The sequence below is a fragment of the Pelodiscus sinensis genome, chromosome 29 (genome assembly GCF_052426305.1).
Source record: "Pelodiscus sinensis isolate ZL-2025 chromosome 29, ASM5242630v1, whole genome shotgun sequence".
Lineage (NCBI taxonomy): Eukaryota > Metazoa > Chordata > Testudines > Trionychidae > Pelodiscus > Pelodiscus sinensis.
In genome coordinates this window covers 15,728,385-15,755,616 of record NC_143080.1, presented here as the reverse complement: position 1 = coordinate 15,755,616, position 27,232 = coordinate 15,728,385, and the positions used below count along the sequence as shown (strand labels likewise).

The 27,232-nt window shown below is 65.7% G+C and overlaps 1 protein-coding gene across 2 annotated transcripts in view; it reads left to right on the top strand.

Annotated features, from left to right (window-relative positions):
* Window positions 1-27,232, top strand: part of SCN4A (sodium voltage-gated channel alpha subunit 4) — a 177,319-nt gene that overhangs the window by 135,839 nt on the left and 14,248 nt on the right. For both annotated transcript variants that reach the window (XM_075911769.2, XM_075911768.2), the window contains exons 17-23: window positions 616-745; window positions 13,850-14,004; window positions 15,279-15,452; window positions 16,760-16,882; window positions 19,646-19,924; window positions 22,969-23,022; window positions 23,948-24,085. In XM_075911769.2, coding sequence (XP_075767884.2) covers window positions 616-745; window positions 13,850-14,004; window positions 15,279-15,452; window positions 16,760-16,882; window positions 19,646-19,924; window positions 22,969-23,022; window positions 23,948-24,085 — 1,053 coding nt within the window. The remainder of the gene's footprint in view (window positions 1-615; window positions 746-13,849; window positions 14,005-15,278; window positions 15,453-16,759; window positions 16,883-19,645; window positions 19,925-22,968; window positions 23,023-23,947; window positions 24,086-27,232) is intronic.

The following is a 27,232-nucleotide window of genomic DNA, read 5'->3' as shown; positions in this document are numbered from 1 at the left end:
GCTGGCTGTGGCTCTGCTCCGCCCCGACTGCAGCTCCCTCCCTGGCCCCACCCCCACAATGAGCTGTGGGCCCAGATTCGACCCCCTTCCCCTGCTCTGCATCCCCCCCCCCCCAAGCTGCAGCCCCGCTCCCAGCCCTGGCTCCAGGGGGGGAAGGGGTTCAGACAGGGGCTGGGGGGCATGACCAAGTTTGGGGGCACTGTGCTACGGAGAGGGGAGGAGGTCCAACCCACCTCCTCGTCTCCCCAGGGCCTAGGTCGGGCTCCCTCGGGACGGGGGAAGGAGGGAGGTCACCCTGGGGTTTAGGTGAGGCCTGGCCCGGTGACTGCCCTTGGCCCAGCTCCGTCTGCGGCTGCCACGGCCCTTCGCAGCCAGCTCTAGAGCCGGGGGCAGGAGCATGGGGGTTGCAGCCACAATTGCACTAACCAAGCCCCGCCTGCATGGCCCCCGTGCTCCCCTGCCCGAGCTCAGGCCGCCCTCGGTGCCTCTGGCCTCCCCCAGTGACGCCGTTTGTGGCTGGGCGCGGGCCACACCCAGCGCCTGGGCCGCTCCCGGCACCACCGGCTACTCGGCCCTGCGCCCTGGGCTGAGTCTGTCCCTCCCCGCTCCCCGCAGAAGCCGCTGTCCGGCGACAGCACCTCCTCCCTGTGCAGCACGGTGGATTACAAGGCGCCCGAGGTGGAGGCGGAGATGGTGGCGGAGGAGGCTGCGGAGAGCCAGGGGCCTGAGGAGTGCTTCACGGAGGGTAAGGGAGCTGCACCGGGACCCGCGGAGAGACACTGGGGGGCCCTGGCCAGGTGTCCGGCTGTCGCCCGGACGGGCCGTTATTCGGGTCCCCCGTCCGGTACAACAAACAGAAACAGTCGGTATTTCCTGTTTCCCTCCCATGGGAGCCTGGTGGGGACAATTTTTCCCTGCCGCATCTGGTGGGGGCAGGGGAAGAGGAGTGAGGCGTGTGGGGCCATTTAAAGGCACAGCTCCCCCCCCTTTTTTTTTGGCTCAACAACTTTGGTCCCTCCCTCTCCCCCCCCCCCCGCCTTTTTTTTTTCAACAGAATTTTTTCCCGGTGTTTTTTTTTGGGGGGGGGAGCGGGGTTCAGTATATTTTGTTAAACCATCTGGCAACCCTGGGCTTTCCCCACCTGGAGCACCAGCTGTGCCTGCAAAACACAGCGCAACGGCCCCAAAACCAACAGAGAACTGGCCAAGGGCAGAAACCCCCCTGGGATCCCACCCAAAATCACACCCCCTCCGCCAGATCCCAACCCCCCTGGGATCCCACGCCAACTCACCCCCCCGATCCCAACCCCCCTGGGATCCCACGCCAACTCACACCCCCCGATCCCAACCCCCCTGGGATCCCACCCAAAATCACACCCCCTCGATCCCAACCCCCCTGGGATCCCACCCAAAATCACACCCCCTCGATCCCAACCCCCCTGGGATCCCACGCCAACTCACTCCCCCGATCCCAACCCCCCTGGGATCCCACCCCAACTCACACCCCCTCGATCCCAACCCCCCTGGGATCCCACGCCAACTCACTCCCCCGATCCCAACCCCCCTGGGATCCCACCCCAACTCACACCCCCTCGATCCCAACCCCCCTGGGATCCCACGCCAACTCACCCCCCCGATCCCAACCCTCCTGGGATCCCACACCAACTCACCCCCCCCGATCCCAACCTCCCTGGGATCCCACGCCAACTCACCCCCCCCTCGATCCCAACCCCCCTGGGATCCCACCCCAACTCACACCCCCCGATCCCAACCCCCCTGGGATCCCACGCCAACTCACCCCCCCCTCGATCCCAACCCCCCTGGGATCCCACCCCAACTCACACCCCCTGATCCCAACCCCCCTGGGATCCCACCCCAACTCACACCCCCCGATCCCAACCCCCCTGGGATACCACCCCAACTCACACCCCTCGATCCCAACCCCCCTGGGATCCCACCCCAACTCACACCCCCCAATCCCAACCCCCCTTGGATCCCACCCCAACTCTCACACCCCCCGATCCCAACCCCCCTGGGATCACACGCCAACTCACCACCCCCTCAATCCCAACCCCCCTGGGATCCCACCCCAACTCACACCCCTCGATCCCAACCCCCCTGGGATCCCACCCCAACTCACACCCCCCGATCCCAACCCCCCTGGGATCCCACGCCTACTCACCCCCCCCGATCCCAACCCCCCTGGGATCCCACGCCAACTCACCCCCCCGATTCCAACACCCTTGGGATCCCACCCCAACTCACACCCCCCGATCCCAACCCCCCTGGGATCCCACGCCCACTCACACCCCCTCGATCCCAACCCCCCTGGGATCCCACCCCAACTCACACCCCCCTGGGATCCCACCCCCCTGGAACCCCACCCCAACTCACATCCCCCCCGATCCCAACCCCCCTGGGATCACACGCCAACTCACCACCCCGATCCCAACCCCCCTGGGATCCCACGCCAACTCACCCCCCCCTCGATCCCAACCCCCCTGGGATCACACCCCAACTCACACCCCCCGATCCCAACCCCCCTGGGATCCCATGCCAACTCACACCCCCTCGATCCCAACCCCCCTGGGATCCCACCCCAACTCACCCCCCCGATCCCAACCCCCCTGGGATCCCACCCCAACTCACATCCCCCCCGATCCCAACCCCCCTGGGATCCCACCCCAACTCACACATCCCCCCCTCGATCCCAACCCTCTGGGATCCCACGCCAACTCACACATCCCCCCCTCAATCCCAACCCCCCTGGGATCCCACCCCAACTCACATCCCTTGATCCCAACCCCCCTGGGATCCCACGCCTACTCACCCCCCCCGATCCCAACCCCCCTGGGATCCCACGCCAACTCACCCCCCCGATTCCAACACCCTTGGGATCCCACCCCAACTCACACCCCCCGATCCCAACCCCCCTGGGATCCCACGCCCACTCACACCCCCTCGATCCCAACCCCCCTGGGATCCCACCCCAACTCACACCCCCCTGGGATCCCACCCCCCTGGAACCCCACCCCAACTCACATCCCCCCCGATCCCAACCCCCCTGGGATCACACGCCAACTCACCACCCCGATCCCAACCCCCCTGGGATCCCACGCCAACTCACCCCCCCCTCGATCCCAACCCCCCTGGGATCACACCCCAACTCACACCCCCCGATCCCAACCCCCCTGGGATCCCATGCCAACTCACACCCCCTCGATCCCAACCCCCCTGGGATCCCACCCCAACTCACCCCCCCGATCCCAACCCCCCTGGGATCCCACCCCAACTCACATCCCCCCCGATCCCAACCCCCCTGGGATCCCACCCCAACTCACACATCCCCCCCTCGATCCCAACCCTCTGGGATCCCACGCCAACTCACACATCCCCCCCTCAATCCCAACCCCCCTGGGATCCCACCCCAACTCACATCCCTTGATCCCAACCCCCCTGGGATCCCACCCCAACTCACATCCCCCCCGATCCCAACCCCCCTGGGATTCCACCCCAAATCACACACCCTGATCCCAACCCCCCTGGGATCCCACCCCAGCTCACACCCCCCGATCCCAACCCCCTGGGATCCCACCCCAACTCACACCCCTCCATCCCAACCCCCCTGGGATCCCACCCCAACTCACACCCCCCGATCCCAACCCCCCTGGGATCCCACGCCAACTCACCCCCCCCTCGATCCCAACCCCCCTGGGATCCCACCCCAACTCACACCCCCCGATCCCAACCCCCCTGGGATCCCATGCCAACTCACACCCCCTCGATCCCAACCCCCCTGGGATCCCACCCCAACTCACCCCCCCCGATCCCAACCCCCCTGGTATCCCACCCCAACTCACATCCCCCCCGATCCCAACCCCCCTGGGATCCCACCCCAACTCACACATCCCCCCCTCGATCCCAACCCCCTGGGATCCCACGCCAATTCACCCCCCGATTCCAACACCCTTGGGATCCCACCCCAACTCACACCCCCCGATCCCAACCCCCCTGGGATCCCACGCCCACTCACACCCCCTCGATCCCAACCCCCCTGGGATCCCACCCCAACTCACACCCCCCTGGGATCCCACCCCCCCTGGGATCCCACCCCAACTCACATCCCCCCGATCCCAACCCCCTTGGATTCCACGCCAACTCACCCCCCCGATCCCAACCCCCTTGGGATCCCACCCCAACTCACCCCCCCCCGATCCCAACGCCCCTGGGATCCCACCCCAACTCTCACACCCCCCGATCCCAACCCCCCTGGGATCCCACCCCAACTCTCACACCCCCCGATCCCAACCCCCCTGGGATCCCACGCCAACTCACACCCCCCGATCCCAACCCCCCTGGGATCCCACCCCAACTCACACCCCTCCCGATACCAACCTCCTGGGATCCCACGCCAACTCACACATCCCCCCCTCGATCTCAACCCCCCTGCGATCCCACCCCAACTCACACATCCCCCCCTCGATCCCAACCCTCTGGGATCCCACGCCAACTCACACATCCCCCCCTCAATCCCAACCCCCCCTGGGATCCCATCCTAACTCACACGCCCCTCCCCTCAATCCCAACTCCCCCTGGGATCCCACCCCAACTCACCCCCCCGATCCCAACCCCTCTGGGATCCCACCCCAACTCACCCCCCCAATCCCAACCCCCCTGGGATCCCACCCCAACTCACACCCCTCCCGATACCAACCTCCTGGGATCCCACGCCAACTCACACATCCCCCCCTCGATCCCAACCCCCCTGGGATCCCACCCCAACTCACACCCCTCGATCCCAACCCCCCTGGGATCCCACGCCTACTCACCCCCCCCGATCCCAACCCCCCTGGGATCCCACGCCAACTCACCCCCCCGATTCCAACACCCTTGGGATCCCACCCCAACTCACACCCCCCGATCCCAACCCCCCTGGGATCCCACCCCCACTCACACCCCCTCGATCCCAACCCCCCTGGGATCCCACCCCAACTCACAGCCCCCTGGGATCCCACCCCCCCGGGATCCCACCCCAACTCACATCCCCCCCGATCCCAACCCCCCTGGGATCCCACGCCAACTCACCCCCCCGATCCCAACCCCCCTGGGATCCCACGCCAACTCACCCCCCCCTCGATCCCAACCCCCCTGGGATCCCACCCCAACTCACACCCCCCGATCCCAACCCCCCTGGGATCCCATGCCAACTCACACCCCCTCGATCCCAACCCCCCTGGGATTCCACGCCAACTCACCCCCCCCGATCCCAACCCCCCTTGGATTCCACGCCAACTCACACCCCCTCGATCCCAACCCCCCTGGGATCCCACCCCAACTCACACCCCCCGATCCCAACCCCCCTGGGATCCCACGCCAACTCACCCCCCCCTCGATCCCAACCCCCCTGGGATCCCACCCCAACTCACACCCCCCGATCCCAACCCCCCTGGGATCCCACGCCAACTCACCCCCCCGATCCCAACCCCCTTGGGATCCCACGCCAACTCACCCCCCCCTCGATCCCAACCCCCCTGGGATCCCACGCCAACTCACCCCCCCCGATCCCAACCCCCCTTGGATTCCACGCCAACTCACACCCCCGATCCCAACCCCCTTGGGATCCCACCCCAACTCACCCCCCCCGATCCCAACCCCCCTGGGATCCCACCCCAACTCTCACACCCCCCGATCCCAACCCCCCTGGGATCCCACACCAACTCACACACCCCCGATCCCAACCCCCCTGGGATCCCACCCCAACTCACACCCCTCCTGATACCAACCCCCTGGGATCCCACGCCAACTCACACATCCCCCCCTCGATCCCAACCCCCCTGGGATCCCACACCTACTCACACACCCCCGATCCCAACCCCCCTGGGATCCCACACCAACTCACACACCCCCGATCCCAACCCCCCTGGGATCCCACCCCAACTCACACCCCTCCTGATACCAACCCCCTGGGATCCCACGCCAACTCACACATCCCCCCCTCGATCCCAACCCCCCTGGGATCCCACACCAACTCACACACCCCCGATCCCAACCCCCCTGGGATCCCACCCCAACTCACACCCCTCCCGATACCAACCCCCTGGGATCCCACGCCAACTCACACATCCCCCCCTCGATCCCAACCCTCTGGGATCCCACGCCAACTCACACATCCCCCCCTCAATCCCAACCCCCCCTGGGATCCCATCCCAACTCACACGCCCCTCCCCTCAATCCCAACTCCCCCTGGGATCCCACGCCAACTCACACATCCCCCCCTCAATCCCAACTCCCCCTGGGATCCCACCCCAACTCACCCCCCCGATCCCAACCCCTCTGGGATCCCACCCCAACTCACCCCCCCGATCCCAACCCCCTTGGGATCCCACCCCAACTCACACACCCCTGATCCCAACCCCCTGGGATCCCACGCCAACTCACACATCCCCCCCTCGATCCCAACCCCCCTGGGATCCCACCCCAACTCACACATCCCCCCCTCGATCCCAACCCTCTGGGATCCCACCCCCACTCACACCCCTCGATCCCAACCCTCTGGGATCCCACCCCAACTCACACCCCTCGATCCCAACCCTCTGGGATCCCACGCCAACTCACACATCCCCCCCTCAATCCCAACCCCCCCTGGGATCCCATCCCAACTCACACGCCCCTCCCCTCAATCCCAACTCCCCCTGGGATCCCACGCCAACTCACACATCCCCCCCTCAATCCCAACTCCCCCTGGGATCCCACCCCAACTCACCCCCCCGATCCCAACCCCTCTGGGATCCCACCCCAACTCACCCCCCCAATCCCAACCCCCCTGGGATCCCACCCCAACTCTCACACCCCCCTGATCCCAACCCCCTGGGATCCCACCCCAACTCTCACACCCCCCTGATCCCAACCCCCTGGGATCCCACCCCAACTCTCACACCCCCCTGATCCCAACCCCCCTGGGATCCCACGCCAACTCACACATCCCCCCCTCGATCCCAACCCCCCTGGGATCCCACCCCAACTCACACCCCTCGATCCCAACCCCCCTGGGATCCCACCCCAACTCACATCCCCCCCGATCCCAACCCCCCTGGGATCCCACGCCTACTCACCCCCCCCGATCCCAACCCCCCTGGGATCCCACGCCAACTCACCCCCCCGATTCCAACACCCTTGGAATCCCACCCCAACTCACACCCCCCGATCCCAACCCCCCTGGGATCCCACCCCCACTCACACCCCCCTCGATCCCAACCCCCCTGGGATCCCACCCCAACTCACAGCCCCCTGGGATCCCACCCCCCTGGGATCCCACCCCAACTCACATCCCCCCCGATCCCAACCCCCCTGGGATCCCACGCCAACTCACCCCCCCGATCCCAACCCCCCTGGGATCCCACGCCAACTCACTCCCCCGATCCCAACCCCCCTGGGATCCCACCCCAACTCACACCCCCTCGATCCCAACCCCCCTGGGATCCCACGCCAACTCACCCCCCGATCCCAACCCTCCTGGGATCCCACACCAACTCACCCCCCCCGATCCCAACCTCCCTGGGATCCCACGCCAACTCACCCCCCCCTCGATCCCAACCCCCCTGGGATCCCACCCCAACTCACACCCCCCGATCCCAACCCCCCTGGGATCCCACGCCAACTCACCCCCCCCTCGATCCCAACCCCCCTGGGATCCCACCCCAACTCACACCCCCTGATCCCAACCCCCCTGGGATCCCACCCCAACTCACACCCCCCGATCCCAACCCCCCTGGGATACCACCCCAACTCACACCCCTCGATCCCAACCCCCCTGGGATCCCACCCCAACTCACACCCCCCAATCCCAACCCCCCTTGGATCCCACCCCAACTCTCACACCCCCCGATCCCAACCCCCCTGGGATCACACGCCAACTCACCACCCCCTCAATCCCAACCCCCCTGGGATCCCACCCCAACTCACACCCCTCGATCCCAACCCCCCTGGGATCCCACCCCAACTCACACCCCCCGATCCCAACCCCCCTGGGATCCCACGCCTACTCACCCCCCCCGATCCCAACCCCCCTGGGATCCCACGCCAACTCACCCCCCCGATTCCAACACCCTTGGGATCCCACCCCAACTCACACCCCCCGATCCCAACCCCCCTGGGATCCCACGCCCACTCACACCCCCTCGATCCCAACCCCCCTGGGATCCCACCCCAACTCACACCCCCCTGGGATCCCACCCCCCTGGAACCCCACCCCAACTCACATCCCCCCCGATCCCAACCCCCCTGGGATCACACGCCAACTCACCACCCCGATCCCAACCCCCCTGGGATCCCACGCCAACTCACCCCCCCCTCGATCCCAACCCCCCTGGGATCACACCCCAACTCACACCCCCCGATCCCAACCCCCCTGGGATCCCATGCCAACTCACACCCCCCCTCGATCCCAACCCCCCTGGGATCCCACCCCAACTCACCCCCCCGATCCCAACCCCCCTGGGATCCCACCCCAACTCACATCCCCCCCGATCCCAACCCCCCTGGGATCCCACCCCAACTCACACATCCCCCCCTCGATCCCAACCCTCTGGGATCCCACGCCAACTCACACATCCCCCCCTCAATCCCAACCCCCCTGGGATCCCACCCCAACTCACATCCCTTGATCCCAACCCCCCTGGGATCCCACCCCAACTCACATCCCCCCCGATCCCAACCCCCCTGGGATTCCACCCCAAATCACACACCCTGATCCCAACCCCCCTGGGATCCCACCCCAGCTCACACCCCCCGATCCCAACCCCCTGGGATCCCACCCCAACTCACACCCCTCCATCCCAACCCCCCTGGGATCCCACCCCAACTCACACCCCCCGATCCCAACCCCCCTGGGATCCCACGCCAACTCACCCCCCCCTCGATCCCAACCCCCCTGGGATCCCACCCCAACTCACACCCCCCGATCCCAACCCCCCTGGGATCCCATGCCAACTCACACCCCCTCGATCCCAACCCCCCTGGGATCCCACCCCAACTCACCCCCCCCGATCCCAACCCCCCTGGTATCCCACCCCAACTCACATCCCCCCCGATCCCAACCCCCCTGGGATCCCACCCCAACTCACACATCCCCCCCTCGATCCCAACCCCCTGGGATCCCACGCCAACTCACCCCCCCGATTCCAACACCCTTGGGATCCCACCCCAACTCACACCCCCCGATCCCAACCCCCCTGGGATCCCACGCCCACTCACACCCCCCTCGATCCCAACCCCCCTGGGATCCCACCCCAACTCACACCCCCCTGGGATCCCACCCCCCTGGGATCCCACCCCAACTCACATCCCCCCCGATCCCAACCCCCCTTGGATTCCACGCCAACTCACCCCCCCGATCCCAACCCCCTTGGGATCCCACCCCAACTCACCCCCCCGATCCCAACGCCCCTGGGATCCCACCCCAACTCTCACACCCCCCGATCCCAACCCCCCTGGGATCCCACCCCAACTCTCACACCCCCCGATCCCAACCCCCCTGGGATCCCACGCCAACTCACACCCCCCGATCCCAACCCCCCTGGGATCCCACCCCAACTCACATCCCTCCCGATACCAACCTCCTGGGATCCCACGCCAACTCACACATCCCCCCCTCGATCTCAACCCCCTGCGATCCCACCCCAACTCACACATCCCCCCCTCGATCCCAACCCTCTGGGATCCCACGCCAACTCACACATCCCCCCCTCAATCCCAACCCCCCCTGGGATCCCATCCTAACTCACACGCCCCTCCCCTCAATCCCAACTCCCCCTGGGATCCCACCCCAACTCACCCCCCCGATCCCAACCCCTCTGGGATCCCACCCCAACTCACCCCCCCAATCCCAACCCCCCTGGGATCCCACCCCAACTCACACCCCTCCCGATACCAACCTCCTGGGATCCCACCCCAACTCTCACATCCCCCTCGATCTCAACCCCCTGCGATCCCACCCCAACTCACACATCCCCCCCTCGATCCCAACCCTCTGGGATCCCACGCCAACTCACACATCCCCCCCTCAATCCCAACCCCCCCTGGGATCCCATCCTAACTCACACGCCCCTCCCCTCAATCCCAACTCCCCCTGGGATCCCACCCCAACTCACCCCCCCGATCCCAACCCCTCTGGGATCCCACCCCAACTCACCCCCCCCATCCCAACCCCCCTGGGATCCCACCCCAACTCACACCCCTCCCGATACCAACCTCCTGGGATCCCACGCCAACTCACACATCCCCCCCTCGATCCCAACCCCCCTGGGATCCCACCCCAACTCACACCCCTCGATCCCAACCCCCCTGGGATCCCACGCCTACTCACCCCCCCCGATCCCAACCCCCCTGGGATCCCACGCCAACTCACCCCCCCGATTCCAACACCCTTGGGATCCCACCCCAACTCACACCCCCCGATCCCAACCCCCCTGGGATCCCACCCCCACTCACACCCCCTCGATCCCAACCCCCCTGGGATCCCACCCCAACTCACAGCCCCCTGGGATCCCACCCCCCTGGGATCCCACCCCAACTCACATCCCCCCCGATCCCAACCCCCCTGGGATCCCACGCCAACTCACCCCCCCGATCCCAACCCCCCTGGGATCCCACGCCAACTCACCCCCCCCTCGATCCCAACCCCCCTGGGATCCCACCCCAACTCACACCCCCCGATCCCAACCCCCCTGGGATCCCATGCCAACTCACACCCCCTCGATCCCAACCCCCCTGGGATTCCACGCCAACTCACCCCCCCCGATCCCAACCCCCCTTGGATTCCACGCCAACTCACACCCCCCTCGATCCCAACCCCCCTGGGATCCCACCCCAACTCACACCCCCCGATCCCAACCCCCCTGGGATCCCACGCCAACTCACCCCCCCCTCGATCCCAACCCCCCTGGGATCCCACCCCAACTCACACCCCCCGATCCCAACCCCCCTGGGATCCCACGCCAACTCACCCCCCCGATCCCAACCCCCTTGGGATCCCACGCCAACTCACCCCCCCCTCGATCCCAACCCCCCTGGGATCCCACGCCAACTCACCCCCCCCGATCCCAACCCCCCTTGGATTCCACGCCAACTCACACCCCCGATCCCAACCCCCTTGGGATCCCACCCCAACTCACCCCCCCGATCCCAACCCCCCTGGGATCCCACCCCAACTCTCACACCCCCCGATCCCAACCCCCCTGGGATCCCACACCAACTCACACACCCCCGATCCCAACCCCCCTGGGATCCCACCCCAACTCACACCCCTCCTGATACCAACCCCCTGGGATCCCACGCCAACTCACACATCCCCCCCTCGATCCCAACCCCCCTGGGATCCCACACCTACTCACACACCCCCGATCCCAACCCCCCTGGGATCCCACACCAACTCACACACCCCCGATCCCAACCCCCCTGGGATCCCACCCCAACTCACACCCCTCCTGATACCAACCCCCTGGGATCCCACGCCAACTCACACATCCCCCCCTCGATCCCAACCCCCCTGGGATCCCACACCAACTCACACACCCCCGATCCCAACCCCCCTGGGATCCCACCCCAACTCACACCCCTCCCGATACCAACCCCCTGGGATCCCACGCCAACTCACACATCCCCCCCTCGATCCCAACCCTCTGGGATCCCACGCCAACTCACACATCCCCCCCTCAATCCCAACCCCCCCTGGGATCCCATCCCAACTCACACGCCCCTCCCCTCAATCCCAACTCCCCCTGGGATCCCACGCCAACTCACACATCCCCCCCTCAATCCCAACTCCCCCTGGGATCCCACCCCAACTCACCCCCCCGATCCCAACCCCTCTGGGATCCCACCCCAACTCACCCCCCCGATCCCAACCCCCTTGGGATCCCACCCCAACTCACACACCCCTGATCCCAACCCCCTGGGATCCCACGCCAACTCACACATCCCCCCCTCGATCCCAACCCCCCTGGGATCCCACCCCAACTCACACATCCCCCCCTCGATCCCAACCCTCTGGGATCCCACCCCCACTCACACCCCTCGATCCCAACCCTCTGGGATCCCACCCCAACTCACACCCCTCGATCCCAACCCTCTGGGATCCCACGCCAACTCACACATCCCCCCCTCAATCCCAACCCCCCCTGGGATCCCATCCCAACTCACACGCCCCTCCCCTCAATCCCAACTCCCCCTGGGATCCCACGCCAACTCACACATCCCCCCCTCAATCCCAACTCCCCCTGGGATCCCACCCCAACTCACCCCCCCGATCCCAACCCCTCTGGGATCCCACCCCAACTCACCCCCCCAATCCCAACCCCCCTGGGATCCCACCCCAACTCTCACACCCCCCTGATCCCAACCCCCTGGGATCCCACCCCAACTCTCACACCCCCCTGATCCCAACCCCCTGGGATCCCACCCCAACTCTCACACCCCCCTGATCCCAACCCCCCTGGGATCCCACCCCAACTCACACCCCTCGATCCCAACCCCCCTGGGATCCCACCCCAACTCACATCCCCCCCGATCCCAACCCCCCTGGGATCCCACGCCTACTCACCCCCCCCGATCCCAACCCCCCTGGGATCCCACGCCAACTCACCCCCCCGATTCCAACACCCTTGGAATCCCACCCCAACTCACACCCCCCGATCCCAACCCCCCTGGGATCCCACCCCCACTCACACCCCCTCGATCCCAACCCCCCTGGGATCCCACCCCAACTCACAGCCCCCTGGGATCCCACCCCCCCTGGGATCCCACCCCAACTCACATCCCCCCCGATCCCAACCCCCCTGGGATCCCACGCCAACTCACCCCCCCGATCCCAACCCCCCTGGGATCCCACGCCAACTCACCCCCCCCTCGATCCCAACCCCCCTGGGATCCCACCCCAACTCACACCCCCCGATCCCAACCCCCCTGGGATCCCATGCCAACTCACACCCCCTCGATCCCAACCCCCCTGGGATTCCACGCCAACTCACCCCCCCCGATCCCAACCCCCCTTGGATTCCACGCCAACTCACACCCCCGATCCCAACCCCCTTGGGATCCCACCCCAACTCACCCCCCCGATCCCAACCCCCCTGGGATCCCACCCCAACTCACACCCCTCCCGATACCAACCCCCTGGGATCCCACCCCAACTCACACATCCCCCCCTCGATCCCAACCCCCCTGGGATCCCACCCCAGCTCACACAGTCCCCTGGATCCCGACTGCCCAGTAATCTCCCAAGACTCACAGCTTCCTGGACCCCAGCCCCCTTAGTGCAGCGCCCCCACCCTAAACGTACATGGCAATTCAGGAGAGCTCTGCACACAGGCTGGGACAGGCCCTTGGCCCTTGGTCCCTGCCCCTCCCCAATGGTCCTGGGGGGCGGGGTGGAGGTGTCACGTGCGTGGCCGGCGGGGGAGAGGGGGAGGGGCTTGTACAGATCGGGGAAGGGTCTGAATATACATGGACGAGGTCAGAGGAAATGGTGGGGAAGGTACAAGGTTGGGCTGGGGACAGACAAAGGGAGAGTGGGGGGGGTGCTGTGGGGGAGACCCAGGGGTCTGGTGCAGGGAAGGGGCTGGGGACTGGTGAAAGAGAGGGGAGAGGTGGGGGGCTGGTGCAGAGCAGGAGTGTGGGGGAAGTGCAGGGAGGGGTGGGGGGCTGGTGCGGAGGAGGGCGGTGCAGGGGGCAGTGGGGCGCTGATGGGGCGTGTGGTTCGGGGCTGTGCCAGAGGAGGTGCTGGGATGAGTTCCTTGGGGTTGCCACGCTGCAGCACAGGGGCTAACAGGTGTCTCTCCGCACCCCTCCCCCAGCCTGCGTGCGACGCTGCCCTTTCCTCTATGTCGACATCACAACCGACAAGGGGAAGATCTGGTGGAACCTTCGGAAAACCTGTTTCCAGATTGTCGAGCACAACTGGTTCGAGACCTTCATCATCTTCATGATCCTCCTGAGCAGCGGAGCCCTGGTAAGTGGCAAGGTTTGGTCCCTGCGGGACTCTGGGATGGCAGGTGCATGCAGGGTATTCGGCAGCGCCAAATGCTCCTTAAAAGGCCGTGAGTTAGATATAAAGCTACAGGATCAGCAGTCAGTGCTTTAGGTACCTGGCCAGGCGAGAGAGGCAGTTTGGGGCTATGGGATGAGCATCATAACTGAGAATGTTTTGGTTTGATCAGCAGCAACATAGTTAATACTGTCAACCAGTAAATCGCCATCGGTAGGTTTCAGAGTTAACGGTCAATGTTGCTGAATGATTCATATTGTTCATGGCATCCACACAATCAGGCAAACTTCATTCCATCTGGTCACGTTTGTAAGGGATCTCGGTAAACCCAAAGGCTCGGCACGTTCTGTTCACATGAACGCTGAGACGGGGTTAATCTGTCACATGATCTAAGGCTGTGGAATTGTGGGGCCCTGTCTTGCCTGGGGGCAGATCCGTGTGGAACCGAGCACGAGAGAGCAGCACGCGAGGAGGATACGACACTTGCAGAACGTACCAAACTCATCCCAGGGACATGCAGATGGGCCGTTCCTCTGGGCCCCCAAAGCTCGCCCCGGCCCCAGGCCCTGCTCTTTGCAAGACGGGCTCAGAGCCGAAATGCAGCTTTTGCAGCCCCCCCACCCCCACCCCGCCCCCCGCTTGGGCGGCCAGCTCGCTGCCTGGGCAGATGCCTCCCCCTTTGTAAGGGAGGTTGCGTCGCGTTTCCCGTCCCTGTGGAAGGGGCTTGGGGCCCCCGTGAGGGTGGCCGCGGGTGACGAGGTTTGCTTCAGAGCGTTAGCCCGGCCGTCTCAGTGCGCGGCCGGCGGCGTGAAGCCGGTCAGGCAGGAAGCCCAGATCAGCTTGTTTTGCTCCCTGACTGAAATCTGCCTGCGTGCAGGCCGGCAGGCGGCCTCCCTCCCCACCGCTCTGGGGGCAAGTGGGTCTTAGGCGCCTGCATCCACTTTGCGCCGCTGCCAGGCTCCGAGGGCTCCGACTCTCCGAGGGTGAAGAGCCGGCAGGTGCAAACCAGCAGTGCAATTTTCAAAGGTGCCTCCAGACCTGCCTCCCATTGACGTCACTGGCACCTGTGGGGCCTAAACCCCTGTGAAAATGCGGCCCCGCGTGCCTGTCACTTGGGGGCCTGGGAGCAAGGCTCCTCAGCCACTGACGAGCTTTGGGGAGTGGCCCGTGGCCAGGCTCTGGCCCCGCAAAGCAGCCACGGGGACAGGCCCTGTCTCACCTGGCTCCGCGCCCCCCAGGCTTTCGAAGACATCTACATCGAGCAGCGGAAGGTGATCCGCACCATGCTGGAGTACGCCGACAAGGTCTTCTCCTACGTCTTCGTCCTCGAGATGCTGCTCAAGTGGGTGGCCTACGGCTTCAAGGTGTATTTCACCAACGCCTGGTGCTGGCTGGATTTCCTCATCGTGGACGTAAGTCGCCTCTCGGCCCATGGCGCAGGAAAGAGCCTCTCCGCGGAGCGCGCTCTGCACCGCCACCGGCAGGCGTCTGGGCAGCGGCGCAGGGCAGGGGCAGCGCAGAACAGATGGGCCGAGGGCCGGGTGGGGCTGCAGACGCAGGAGCTCTGTTCCACGCACGCTGGGGGGAGGGGCCGGGGGCAGGCCACGGTGCTCCCAGTGCTGCGGTGGAGCCGGGGCGCATGTCCAGGGCGCACTGGCTAAGATCGACCCTCAGAAGAAACTGGCCCATGGCCTGTCTGCGCTCCAGCTAAGACTCGGGCAGGCTGGGTGATTCCGTGCCTCGGTTTCCCCTCCCTTTGTCTTGTGTATTTCGCCTGAGTGCTCCATGGAGCCAGGACTGGCTCGTGGGCAGTGTGACAGGAAATGGGGTCCCCAGAGATGCTGCTGGGGGAGGGCTCTGCCAGGGGCCAGGAGCTCGGGCGGAAAGAAACCCTCCCGCAGGAGGAGGAACAGGCTCCAGGGGAGGGGAGAGGCACGAAGCCTCCACCCACTTCTCAGAGAGGGGCTGCAGGGACCCGCCACCTGAGCCCTTCGGGAGCAGGGAGCACGGTGCCAGGGCCAAGCGGGGCCGCCTTCGGGTGGGGAGCACGTTCACTCTGCCAGCGGCAGCTCCAGCCACAGCCTGGGCCGGGGAGCATCCACACGGCTCCTTGGCAGGGCAGAGCCAGACCCAGGCTGTCAGCCCAGCCGTGTCAATCGCCCCCGAGGGCCCGGCCACGGTCACCGGGCGCGTGCAAAGAAACGGGCTCCCCTGAGGCCCAGAACCAGCTGGCTGAGCTGAGCACCAACCCCCGTGGGAAATGCCCTTTGGGGACAGGGAGTGAGGGGCAAGGGATGGGGGCTAAGGGCAGGGGGTGAGGGGAAGGGGGCAAGGAGAAGGGGGCAGGGACAGGGAGTGAGGGGTGAGGGGAAGGGGGCAAGGCACGGGGGTGAGGGACAGGAGGTGAGAGGCAGGGGGCGAGGGGCAGGGAGTGAGGGGTGAGGGGTGAGGGGCAGGGAGTGAGGAGCGAGGGGCGGGGGTGAGGAGCGGGGGACAAGGGGCGGAGGATGAGGGGCAGGGGTGAGGAGCGAGGGGCAGGGGCGTGAGGAGCGGAGGACGAGGGACGGGGGCGGGGAGCGAGGGGCAGGGGACGAGGGGCAAGGGACGACGGGCAGAGGGCAAGTGGCAGGCGCTGGCAGGGAACAGGGCCCGTTGCCCTCTCCTCTGGAGCTGCCTGGCCCCTCGGTGGCACCGCTAAGGGCCTGGGCTTTCTCCCCAGGTTTCCATTATCAGCCTGACAGCGAACTGGCTGGGCTATTCCGAACTGGGCGCCATCAAGTCGCTGCGGACGCTCAGGGCGCTGCGGCCCCTGCGGGCTCTCTCCAGATTCGAAGGCATGAGGGTAGGTGCTCGGCCAGGCGTCCGGGCTTCATGGCCATCGACCCAGGGAGACCCAGAGCCGCCAGCGTCCAGGCCCGGGGCGCTGGCCCCAGCTCTGCCCCGCGCTGGCCGGCCTGGCCTCCGACGCCCCAGCTCTGCCCCGCGCTGGCCGGCCTGGCCTGGCCTCCGACGCCCCAGCTCTGCCCCGCGCTGGCCAGCCTGGCCTCCGACGCCCCAGCTCTGCCCCGCGCTGGCCGGCCTGGCCTCCGACGCCCCAGCTCTGCCCCGCGCTGGCCGGCCTGGCCTCCGACGCCCCAGCTCTGCCCCGCGCTGGCCGGCCTGGCCTCCGATGCCCCAGCTCTGCCCCGCGCTGGCCGGCCTGGCCTCCGACGCCCCAGCTCTGCCCCACGCTGGCCGGCCTGGCCTCCGACGCCCCAGCTCTGCCCCGCGCTGGCTGGTCTGGCCTCCGGCGCCCCAGTGAAGAACTTAGCGCCTCCTGCCCTGGCACCACGTGGCCCAAGCTCTGCTCGGCCCCAGGCGGCTGACCCCTGGCGCTGCTCGGGAAAGCCCAGAACCCTCCCTTGATTCCGGGGCCAGGCTTTCCCGAGAACATCAGCTCCCCAGAGACTCACGGGGGGGCAGGCGTCCCTGGATCGCAGTGTATGGGGCAGCCATGGGGAAAGGTGAGCGCCCATGGGATACGGGGGGCAGGGCTCCCTGCCTGGCTCGTCCCTGGGTCGCTGTGTATGGGGCAGCCATGGGGGGAGCTGAGCGCCCATGGGATACGGGGGGCAGGGCTCCCTGCCTGGCTCGTCCCTGGATCGCAGTTTATGGGGCAGCCATGGGGGGAGGTGAGCGCCCATGGGATACGGGGGGCAGGGCTCCCTGCCTGGCTCGTCCCTGGGTCGCTGTGTATGGGGCAGCCATGGGGGGAGCTGAGCGCCCATGGGATACGGGGGGCAGGGCTCCCTGCCTGACTCGTCCCTGGGTTGCTGTGTATGGGGCAGCCATGGGGGGAGCTGAGCGCCCATGGGGAGTGGGGGTGTCACAGCTCACAGGTCCTGCCCACATTCGGCTTGTCAGTCTCCAGCACAGCAGCCTCTTCTTGGGGAGCCCCCTCCAGTACAGCGGCAGTAAGACAGGCCTCTCTTGGGGGGCCCACTCTCACCTGGGGGGCTGCCCCTCCACCTCTGGGTCAGCGCCTCTCAGGGCCTCCAGCCACCTGCCTCTGCCGTGAGCCCCCTCGTGGAGTCCCCGTCCTCTGGACTAGGGGTGTTATCGACTAGTCTGATAAGCATTTGCATATCGCATAGTCTTTTGACTGGTCGATTGCCCCCGCCCCCCGCCCCCGCCCCCGCTGCCTCTGTGAGATAGAAATGAGACAGAGGCTGCAAAGGGTGGGGAGAAGGGACCCTCCAAGTGCCAACGCGGCATTTCAAAGGGGCAGTGGAGCCCGGGGTCAGCTGGGGACTCTGAATCCCCCATGACCCTGGGCTCCACGGCTTTGAAATGCACGAGAGCTCCAGCTGGAGACTCTTGGCATTTCGCAGCCGGCGGCCTCCCCCAGCGGGGCTCTTGCCCATTTCCAGGGAGGAAGGGGAAGAGCCTGTGGACTAGTCAGTGAGCCCCATTTCAACACCCTCTGGACCCCCGGCGCCTCCTCTGCCGGAGGGAATAGTGCGGGGGGGGAGGGCCTCCACCGGCCGCATCTGGCCAAGCGGGTGGATCCAGCCCGTGGCGGCCCTGCCGTTCCCCCACCCCCAGTCCAATCAGGGCCGGGGGCGGGAGAGTGGGGCAAATCTCCTCCCAGCCAGGGGTACCCGGGGAAACGGTCTTGGGGTGGGGCCCCCAGCAAAAAGCGATCGTCCCCCCGGACTAGCGCCCCCCCTTCTCCAGCCCAAAGCGGCTCCCAGCCAGCACTGAATGGGGGGCTTAGTGAGCTCTGAAGGCAGCAAAGGATCCCTCAGGCCTGTCGGCCCCCCCCAGCCCCACACGTCTGAGTCTCCCCTGCAGCTCTGCCTGCTCCCCCTCTGGCCAGATCAGGACCCTCCTCCCCACGTCTCCCAGCAGAGCCTCCAATAGCCCCCGCAACAGCCCCACCCCACCAGTGTCTTCTGTCCAGGTAACAGGGTCACCTGAGCCCCTCTTCTCCCCACCCCCTCCCCGTCCAATGTTCCCCCTCGCTGGGACCAGCTGGATCGGTCACCGAGCTCGCCCCTCTGCTGCCCCTTGACCTCCCTCCGGCCAGACCCGGCCCTGCCCTCCGAGCTGGGGCCGCCGGGAACCGTACGCCAGCTCCAGTTCTGGGCTGTTCCCTGCATCAGCAAACTCCCCCTCCCCTTGTCACATTTAACCGGTAACATCCCAGGGCACTGAGTGCCCCCCCCCACATGCCATCCCCCTGAACCCGCAAAACTCCCCACTTCCTCACACGGGGGCAGGGCTCCCTGGGTCACTCCGTGCAGACCCGTCTGCAGCACTAGGGTGGGGGAGGGCAGGTCTCTGGCTAGGCTGGTACCTGGCTGCTCAGGTCAGGAGCCACCTTCCGCTCCTGGCTGCCCCTCTGACACAGGCCCCCCGCCCGTCACAGGGCACTGAGAAGCACTGGGTCGGGGGCCTCAGCGGAGTGGTAGGACAGAAGCCTGGAGACATGAGGAGAGTGGGGAGGGGAGGCTGGGACCAGCCGGGGGGGGCGTGGCTCACCCCTGTGGCAGTTACCTGTCCAATGCATCCCGGAGCCCCACGCTGCTGCCCCCACCTGCCCAGCCCTCTGCCCTGCCCTCAGGTGGTGGTGAATGCCCTGCTGGGCGCCATCCCCTCCATTATGAACGTCCTGCTGGTCTGCTTGATCTTCTGGCTGATCTTCAGCATCATGGGGGTGAACCTGTTTGCGGGGAAGTTCTACCGGTGCGTCAACACCACCACCGACGAGCTCTTCCACATCAGCCTGGTGAACAACAAGAGCGACTGCCTGGCCCTGCTGCACACCGGCCAGGTGCGCTGGCTCAACGTCAAGGTCAACTTCGACAACGTGGGCCTGGGCTACCTCTCCCTGCTGCAGGTGGTAAGTGCTGCGCCACTCGGCACCGGCGCCCCCGGCACGGCTCCGTTCCCCAGCCTGGCACTTCGAGTGCGGCGATGGGGCCACTAGCAGAACAAACTCTGTACAAACCCGTCTCTGTAACTCCCAGAGACAAACGTGTCTCGTCTGTTTCTCTGAGATCTAAAAAAAAAATGGAATTCGCTGCCACCACGCAAGTGAAATAATAGACAGACAGACAGACAGACAGACACAGTAGCGTCCCGATTATCCGACCTAAACGGGACCAACAGGCGGTCGGATTAACGAAAATGTCGGCTAATACGGAAATGGCCCGGGATGTGAACAAATTCTTCGCTGTATTGTGAGGGGAGTCCAGACCGCTTCAGCCAGCCCTCCCCTTAATTGCCCCCCAGCTGTGCCCTGCGAGCAACCCAGGGGCTCCCACCTCGCTGAGGGCTGCCAGTGCGCTGTGCCCCGAACAGCTTGGAGACAAAGCTGCCCACAACAGCCGTGGCTCGGCCCCTTCCCCGCCTCCCGGCAGCAGCGCCAGCTCACTCCCCTCAGCCCCACACGTGCCCGCGGCTGGATCTCACGCACCGGTGCCCCCTGCTCGCTGGAGTCAGGGCTCAGTTTGAAAGGGCCGCTGCTGCCCGGCCTAGTCCCCGCCGCACAGAGGGAGGAGCAGGAACAGGAAGCGGCGGCCGGGTGGCCCCGGAACAAGGCTGCACCAATCCGCGGGCAGGGCCGGGGCTGCTTGTGTCACCCCCAAGCAAGCATCGCTAGCACGGCTGGGGCGGGCGTGGCCTGGCTGCGGGAACCCCTGGAGAGCGGCTCTGGCCGAGCACAGAGCAGCCTACATGGCTTCCCTTGTGTCACCCCCGTTGCACCCCTTCCTGCAACCGCTGCCCCCAAGAGGCCTCGTGTCAAAAGAAGGCCCCCAACTCCCCCCAGCACTCATCACCATGACAGGCAATGGAGTGGCCCAGCCACATGGGCTGGGACCAGGGCGCACTGACAGACAAAGCAGCAGTGGTATGGCTGTCGGTTAAAGTGGAAGGTTGGATAAGCAAAGGTCGGATAATCGGGACTCTACTGTAGATAGATAGGGTGGATGGGGATGGATGGACAGACAGACAGATAAATAAAACAAATCCTTTTCCAGGGAAGAGATCACTTGGGAATCCCCTCGCTAAGGCAAAGCTTTCCCCCCTTCCCCAACCTCCGTTTTGCTTGGAGTTGGGAAAACAAACAAAGGGAACCCGCAGGGAACAATGGGGCTCTGCTCCTCTTGGGTAACTTTGGTATGTAGGCTTAAGGATGACACAAAAATCAACCAATACCAGTTAATCAAAACAAAAAAAGAAAATACTTTTATTATCAAAACAAAACTACTGTTGCAAGCATAGTAAATGACTGGGTGTTAAAAGCCATGGAGTGAAATAGACTCAGGAAGTCCCTGAGCTGTAATCCTTAGTTACAAAAGAAAAAAACAATTAACCAGCTCAGACATGATTTCCAAACCCCCAAACAAGGAAAACAATAAAACCTGATGGACTAGCTAAACATTTCCCTACTTACACATTTCAAGGAGTCCATTCCTGGGAGAGCCTGACTCCCTTGTTACCTGGGCTAAAAATTGCTCTCATCTCAAACAACAGAAAAGAGGGGGGGAAACCCGCTCTCAGTTTGAAATTCCTATTTGCATTTCATTGGCCGAATGCCCGAAGCCCCCTCCCTCAGATGCATTTCCAGAGTTGCTTAACCCTTTCCTCACTCTTCAGGTAAGTCAGACTCTTCTTAGCAGCTCCTATTCATGACAGCCACCTTGCAATCTCTCGGCACAAGGCTGCTGGGCTTCGTTGTGCCATTATCTATTTTGACCAAGAGCAGGGCTCCCCTGTGCCAATGCAGAGTGAGCAACAGCCCCTGCCCCAAAGAGCTTCCAGGAAAAATAGATAGGGCCAAAGGATTAGCTCCATTTTACAGAAGGGAGGGGTAAACTGAGGCATGGGGCTTGTTTTTAAATAAAGTCTGATAGCTCAGTGATGGGGTGAGGGGCAGAGATAAACACGTGCACCACATGGCCCAGTGCAGGGGGTAAATACCATCCCCGCCTACTCGTGGGACTCGTTCCACGGAGCTCACACAGGCCCTTTGTGTGAGCGAGGCAAACGGGTGGAGCTGAAGCGAGGTCCAAATGCCACCCGTGGCTGGCCCTGGGGACCGTGCCCTGCATGCCGGGAATGGGTGGGTACCACGGCGTCTCAGGGCAGCCCCAGCAGACACAGATCCAGCCTTCGGCTGCGTCTGCAGCGGGGGCGCTCTGGCTCATGCGGGTAAGGAGACCAAACCACAAACCCCGCAGCACTGCAGAGCGTATGGTCCGGCCCCTGGGATCTGGCCTTCCAGGTTAATGGCTCCCAGCGCTGCCCGTGTTGGTTGGCTCTATTCCCGGAGATTTCCTCCATGACATCCTCGTTAATTAAAGATTAATCTAATTCCCGGAGACTCCAGGCCAGGCTGGCAGCCTTAGTGGCTCCCCGACGGTCAGCTAGCTCCCTGCTGAACCAATGCTGCCTGGACGCCCCCCGGGAAGCCGATGGGTCAGCGCGACGTCTGGGCACCAGTGCTGGAGCTAGGGATGCTCTAGCTGCCCCCAGCCTGCCCGCCGTGGGACACTGCCACTGCCCTGCTTCCCCGGCCGGCCCAAAGCACCATCTCTGGGCACTGCCCCCCCCCCCCCGAGTGCAGTTGGGGGGCGTGGCTGGGTCAGGCAAGGCTGTTGGGGATTCTCCGGCGGGAGGTTTTGTGCACAGGCCGATTGGGAGAACCGCTCCCTGGGATGCTCCCGGGGCCGGGGGGATGTGGCCCAGCGGGCAAGGCTGCCCCAGCCCCCTGGGGGCCTGTGGTTGGTGCCCTGTCCAGGGACCCGGTGCTTCAGGGTTACCCGCGGCTCTGCCCGACTCAGGGCAGGAATCAGCCTGGTTGCTCCACAGCGCTGGGCGCCCCATGCTGAGCTCCCTGCGGCCAGAGGCGCTTGGCCTGACTCTGTGCTGTCCTGGCAGGCCACCTTCAAAGGCTGGATGGACATCATGTACGCAGCCGTGGACTCCCGCGAGGTGAGGCTGCTGCTCCCTCCCCAACACGCCCAGCTCCGCGGGCCACGCGGGACCCGGATCCCGGCCCTGCCCGGTCAGCAGGGCCCTGGGGCCGGCCGAGGGCCTGCAGGCGCTTGTCAGTGTTCTGCCCCTGGCACTGGCAGGCCCCGCTCACGCCCAGCTGGGTAGGGGAGGAGGAGCCGGGGAGGGAGGGTGCAGCTCCCACCCTGTCCCCTAGCTGAGCAGCGCCCCAAGGGACCCGGACCCAGCCTGATGGTCCATTGATCATTCACTCCCCCTCTGCCTGCCAGCAACCAGCCCCCAAGTGCTGCCACCTGACCCCAGACTGCCAGCTCTCCCCTTTTCCAGGGGCAAAGCTTTATCCCCCCCCCCCCGTGCCCGCCTCGCCCGTCCAGGAGCTGCCCTTGCTAGTCCCAATCCTTGGGGGCAGTGTCCACAGTCCCTCCCCACTGCCCAGGCCCTGGGAAACATCCCCAGCTGGGGCAGACTGGCGTTCGGCAGCCCGGAGCTTTCCAGGGCCTCTCCTGGCAGGCGGAGGGTCCAGGTGTCCCCACAGCGGCCCAGACACCCTGGGCAGCTCTTACCACATCCAGCTCTGGCTCCAGCTTCCAGCCTGGCCGGGGCGGGGTCTTGGGGGAAGAGGAGGAGCAGGGGGTGGGGCCTTGGGGGAAAAGGAGGAGCAGGGGGCAGGGCCTCAGGAAATAAAAGGAGCAGGGGGTGGAGCCTCAGGGGAGGAGGAGGAGCAGGGGGCGGGACCTGCTCTTAGTTCTCTGAGAAGGAGCGGGGCTTGAAGGCAGCTGAGCACCTGGTGGCCGGGCTGGAGGGGTGTCGGCATTGGCAGCCCCTGCAGAGCAGCAGTGCCCCGCACCAGGGAAGGGGGAGGGGGCTGCGCCCTGCACTCACGCGGCCCCTCCTGCCTCCACAGATCGAAGAGCAGCCGCTGTATGAGACCAACCTCTACATGTACATCTACTTCGTCATCTTCATCATCTTCGGCGCCTTCTTCACCCTCAACCTCTTCATCGGTGTCATCATCGACAACTTCAACCAGCAAAAGAAAAAGATAAGTACCTCCCGGCCGCCCGGCCATCCCCGCCCCGAGATCTGGCAGGGCCCATGGGATCCGCCCAGTGATCCCCACCCCAAGATTCAGCCCGGCCCGTGGGATCCGCCCAGTGATCCCCACCCCGAGATCCGGCAGGGCCCGTGGGATCCGCCCAGTGATCCCCACCCCAAGATCCGGCCCGGCCCGTGGGATCCGCCCAGTGATCCCCACCCCAAGATCCAGCCCGGCCCGTGGGATCCGCCCAGTGATCCCCACCCCAAGATCCGGCCCGGCCCGTGGGATCCGCCCAGTGATCCCCACCCCAAGATCCAGCCCGGCCCATGGGATCCGCCCAGTGATCCCCACCCCGAGATCCGGCAGGGCCCGTGGGATCCGCCCAGTGATCCCCACCCCAAGATCCGGCCCGGCCCGTGGGATCCACCCAGTGATCCCCACCCCGAGATCCGGCAGGGCCCGTGGGATCCGCCCAGTGATCCCCACCCCAAGATCCGGCCCGGCCCGTGGGATCCGCCCAGTGATCCCCACCCCAAGATCCAGCCCGGCCCATGGGATCCGCCCAGTGATCCCCACCCCGAGATCCGGCAGGGCCCGTGGGATCCGCCCAGTGATCCCCACCCCAAGATCCGGCCCGGCCCGTGGGATCCGCCCAGTGATCCCCACCCCGAGATCCGGCCCGGCCCGTGGGATCCGCCCAGTGATCCCCACCCCAAGATCCAGCCCGGCCCGTGGGATCCGCCCAGTGATCCCCACCCCAAGATCCAGCCCGGCCCGTGGGATCCGCCCAGTGATCCCCACCCCAAGATCCAGCCCGGCCCATGGGATCCGCCCAGTGATCCCCTCCCCGAGATCCGGCAGGGCCCGTGGGATCCGCCGAGTGATCCCCACCCCGAGATCCGGCCCGGCCCGTGGGATCCGCCCAGTGATCCCCACCCTGAGATCCGGCCCGGCCCGTGGGATCCGCCCAGTGATCCCCACCCGAGATCCGGCAGGGCCCATGGGATCCGCCAGGTGCTGCCCCCGCCCCGGGACAGGCCAGACGCAGGCACAGTCCCTGCCATGCCGGCCCCCAGGGGTTGCTGCAGGAGCTCCCTGCCGGAACCTGGCTTTGTGCCCAGGGCCTGGTGCGGAAAGGGGGCTGGAGAGGACTCCCAGAAGGGGGGCTCTTTTCTGCTGGTTCTTGATCACAGAAGTATCTGCACTGCCGGGGGTCGCCGTGCCCTGCTCGGGGCAGGGGGCAGAGCAGCCGGGACCAGGTGCCTCATGGGGTGTGAGGATGGTGCCATGATCCCTGGATCTCCTGCACTCCAGCTGGGCTTAGAGTGAACCCCACATTGCAGAGGTGGGACCCACCAGCAGCCCCTGCCTCTGCCTCTGCCTCTGCCCCTCCCCTTGGGGAAACTGGGAGGGGGGCTGTTCCTCCCGTTTGGACAGAGGGAGCAGGGTGCGGCTGGACAGTGGTGGCGAGTCTGTCGGGAAGGAGGGGTGGCTGGCGGGCCATGGCACTGAGCCCTGGCCAGGTGGAAAAGACCCGGAGGATTATGGAGAACCCCAAAGGCCTGGGAAGCAGCAGGGCAGCTGGGATGTGGGCGGCAGGGGGCCCGGCTGGTGGGACATGAGCAGGGAGCTCTGGCCAACACATGGCTGCAGCCTGCGCAGGCGGAGTGAAGAAAGGGCAGAAACGGGTGGGGGGGAGGGGCCGCTGCCCGCACAGCAAGGCCTGGCCACTCTAGCTCGGTCAGCATTCGACAGCACGTCGCCCCGCTGTGTCAGTGTCCGCACGACTGTGCACGTCACCCTGGCTGTGTCAGTGTCCGCACGACTGTGCACGTCACTGTGTCAGTGTCCGCATGACTGGGCACGTCACTGTGTCAGTGTCCGTGTGACGGCGCGTTGTGGGTCCCCCGTCTCCTGCACCCCGAAATGGCACAAACAGACTGCACCAGCCGGTGGAGTAGAGGAAGTTTATTGCCTCTCCAGGATACAGCACAGCACAGACGTAATCTGGTCACAGAGCTGGGCTAGGATGCCTCAGGCCCCCTTGAGATGGGGGAGACTGGGCCCCTAAACTCCAGCCCCTTTCCCTAGGCTGTCTCCTCCATGCTCTCCGAAAGCCACTCTAACCTTCTTCCAGCCCTGCCCCCCAGCCAGGGCAGCATTCCACCTTCCTTTGTTCCTCTCCATGGGGGGTGTCTGGCCATACTGGTTTGCATAGTGACTCATCCTGTTTTGCTGGGTCGTGGTACCCACGGCAGCCAGTGGGGGTTACCCCAGAGCCAGCAGCATAGAAACCAGCCAGGTACCCCCACTACGTCACAGTTCTCCCCCCTCCGAGAGCGAACTGAGCAGGGTCACTCCGCTCGTGACCTAGGGAAGTTCGGGTCCTCTGCGTGGGAACCTGCCCCGGGGACATGGGTGCTCCCCTTGACTCGGGCCGGCCGCGGCGAGGCCCCACATGAATTGGCTTCCCTCTGTCCACTCGCCGCCCCGCTCCAGGGCGACTGGCACAGGCCTGTCCTCGGGGGTCACACCCACCCTTCTGCTGGCCTTGATCTCTGGCCAGGGTCTCTCGGGCCAGGGCCATGAACCCAGCGAGCCTTCTCTGGACAGCCAGGGCGGCTCCCACACCCGACGCTCCATCCAGGGGGGTCTTCCCCTCCCATAGCTCTCTCAGCGAGCCCAGCGGCTCCTCTATCTGGGCTAGAGACCCCCAAGCTGCTTTCCTCCTGTCTTGGGCCTCCCCGCCCCTCTGGCAGGAGTCACAGGACCGGCAGTACCGCTGCACGGCTGTAAAGATTCCTGGCCAATAAAAGTGTTGGAGCAGCCTCAGCCGGGTGCTCCGGATCCCCCGGTGGCCCCCAACGGGGACGTCGTGGGCCAAATACAGCAGCTCAAGGAGATACTTTCGGGGGACGACCAGCTGCCGCTGGACCCCCCATGCCCTCACCTTTCTGGGGGAAAGTCATTCCCGGAACAGGAATCCACGCTCCCACAGGAATCTCTCCTGGCCACCTCTCCCCCGGGGCTGAGCTGCACAGAGGCCAGCCTGGTCCCTCAGCCTCTGCAAGGAGGGGTCTGCCTGCACCTCAGCCTGGAATTCAGCTGCTGAGGCAGGGATCGGGACCTGTTCCCCACCTTTGCCTAGGT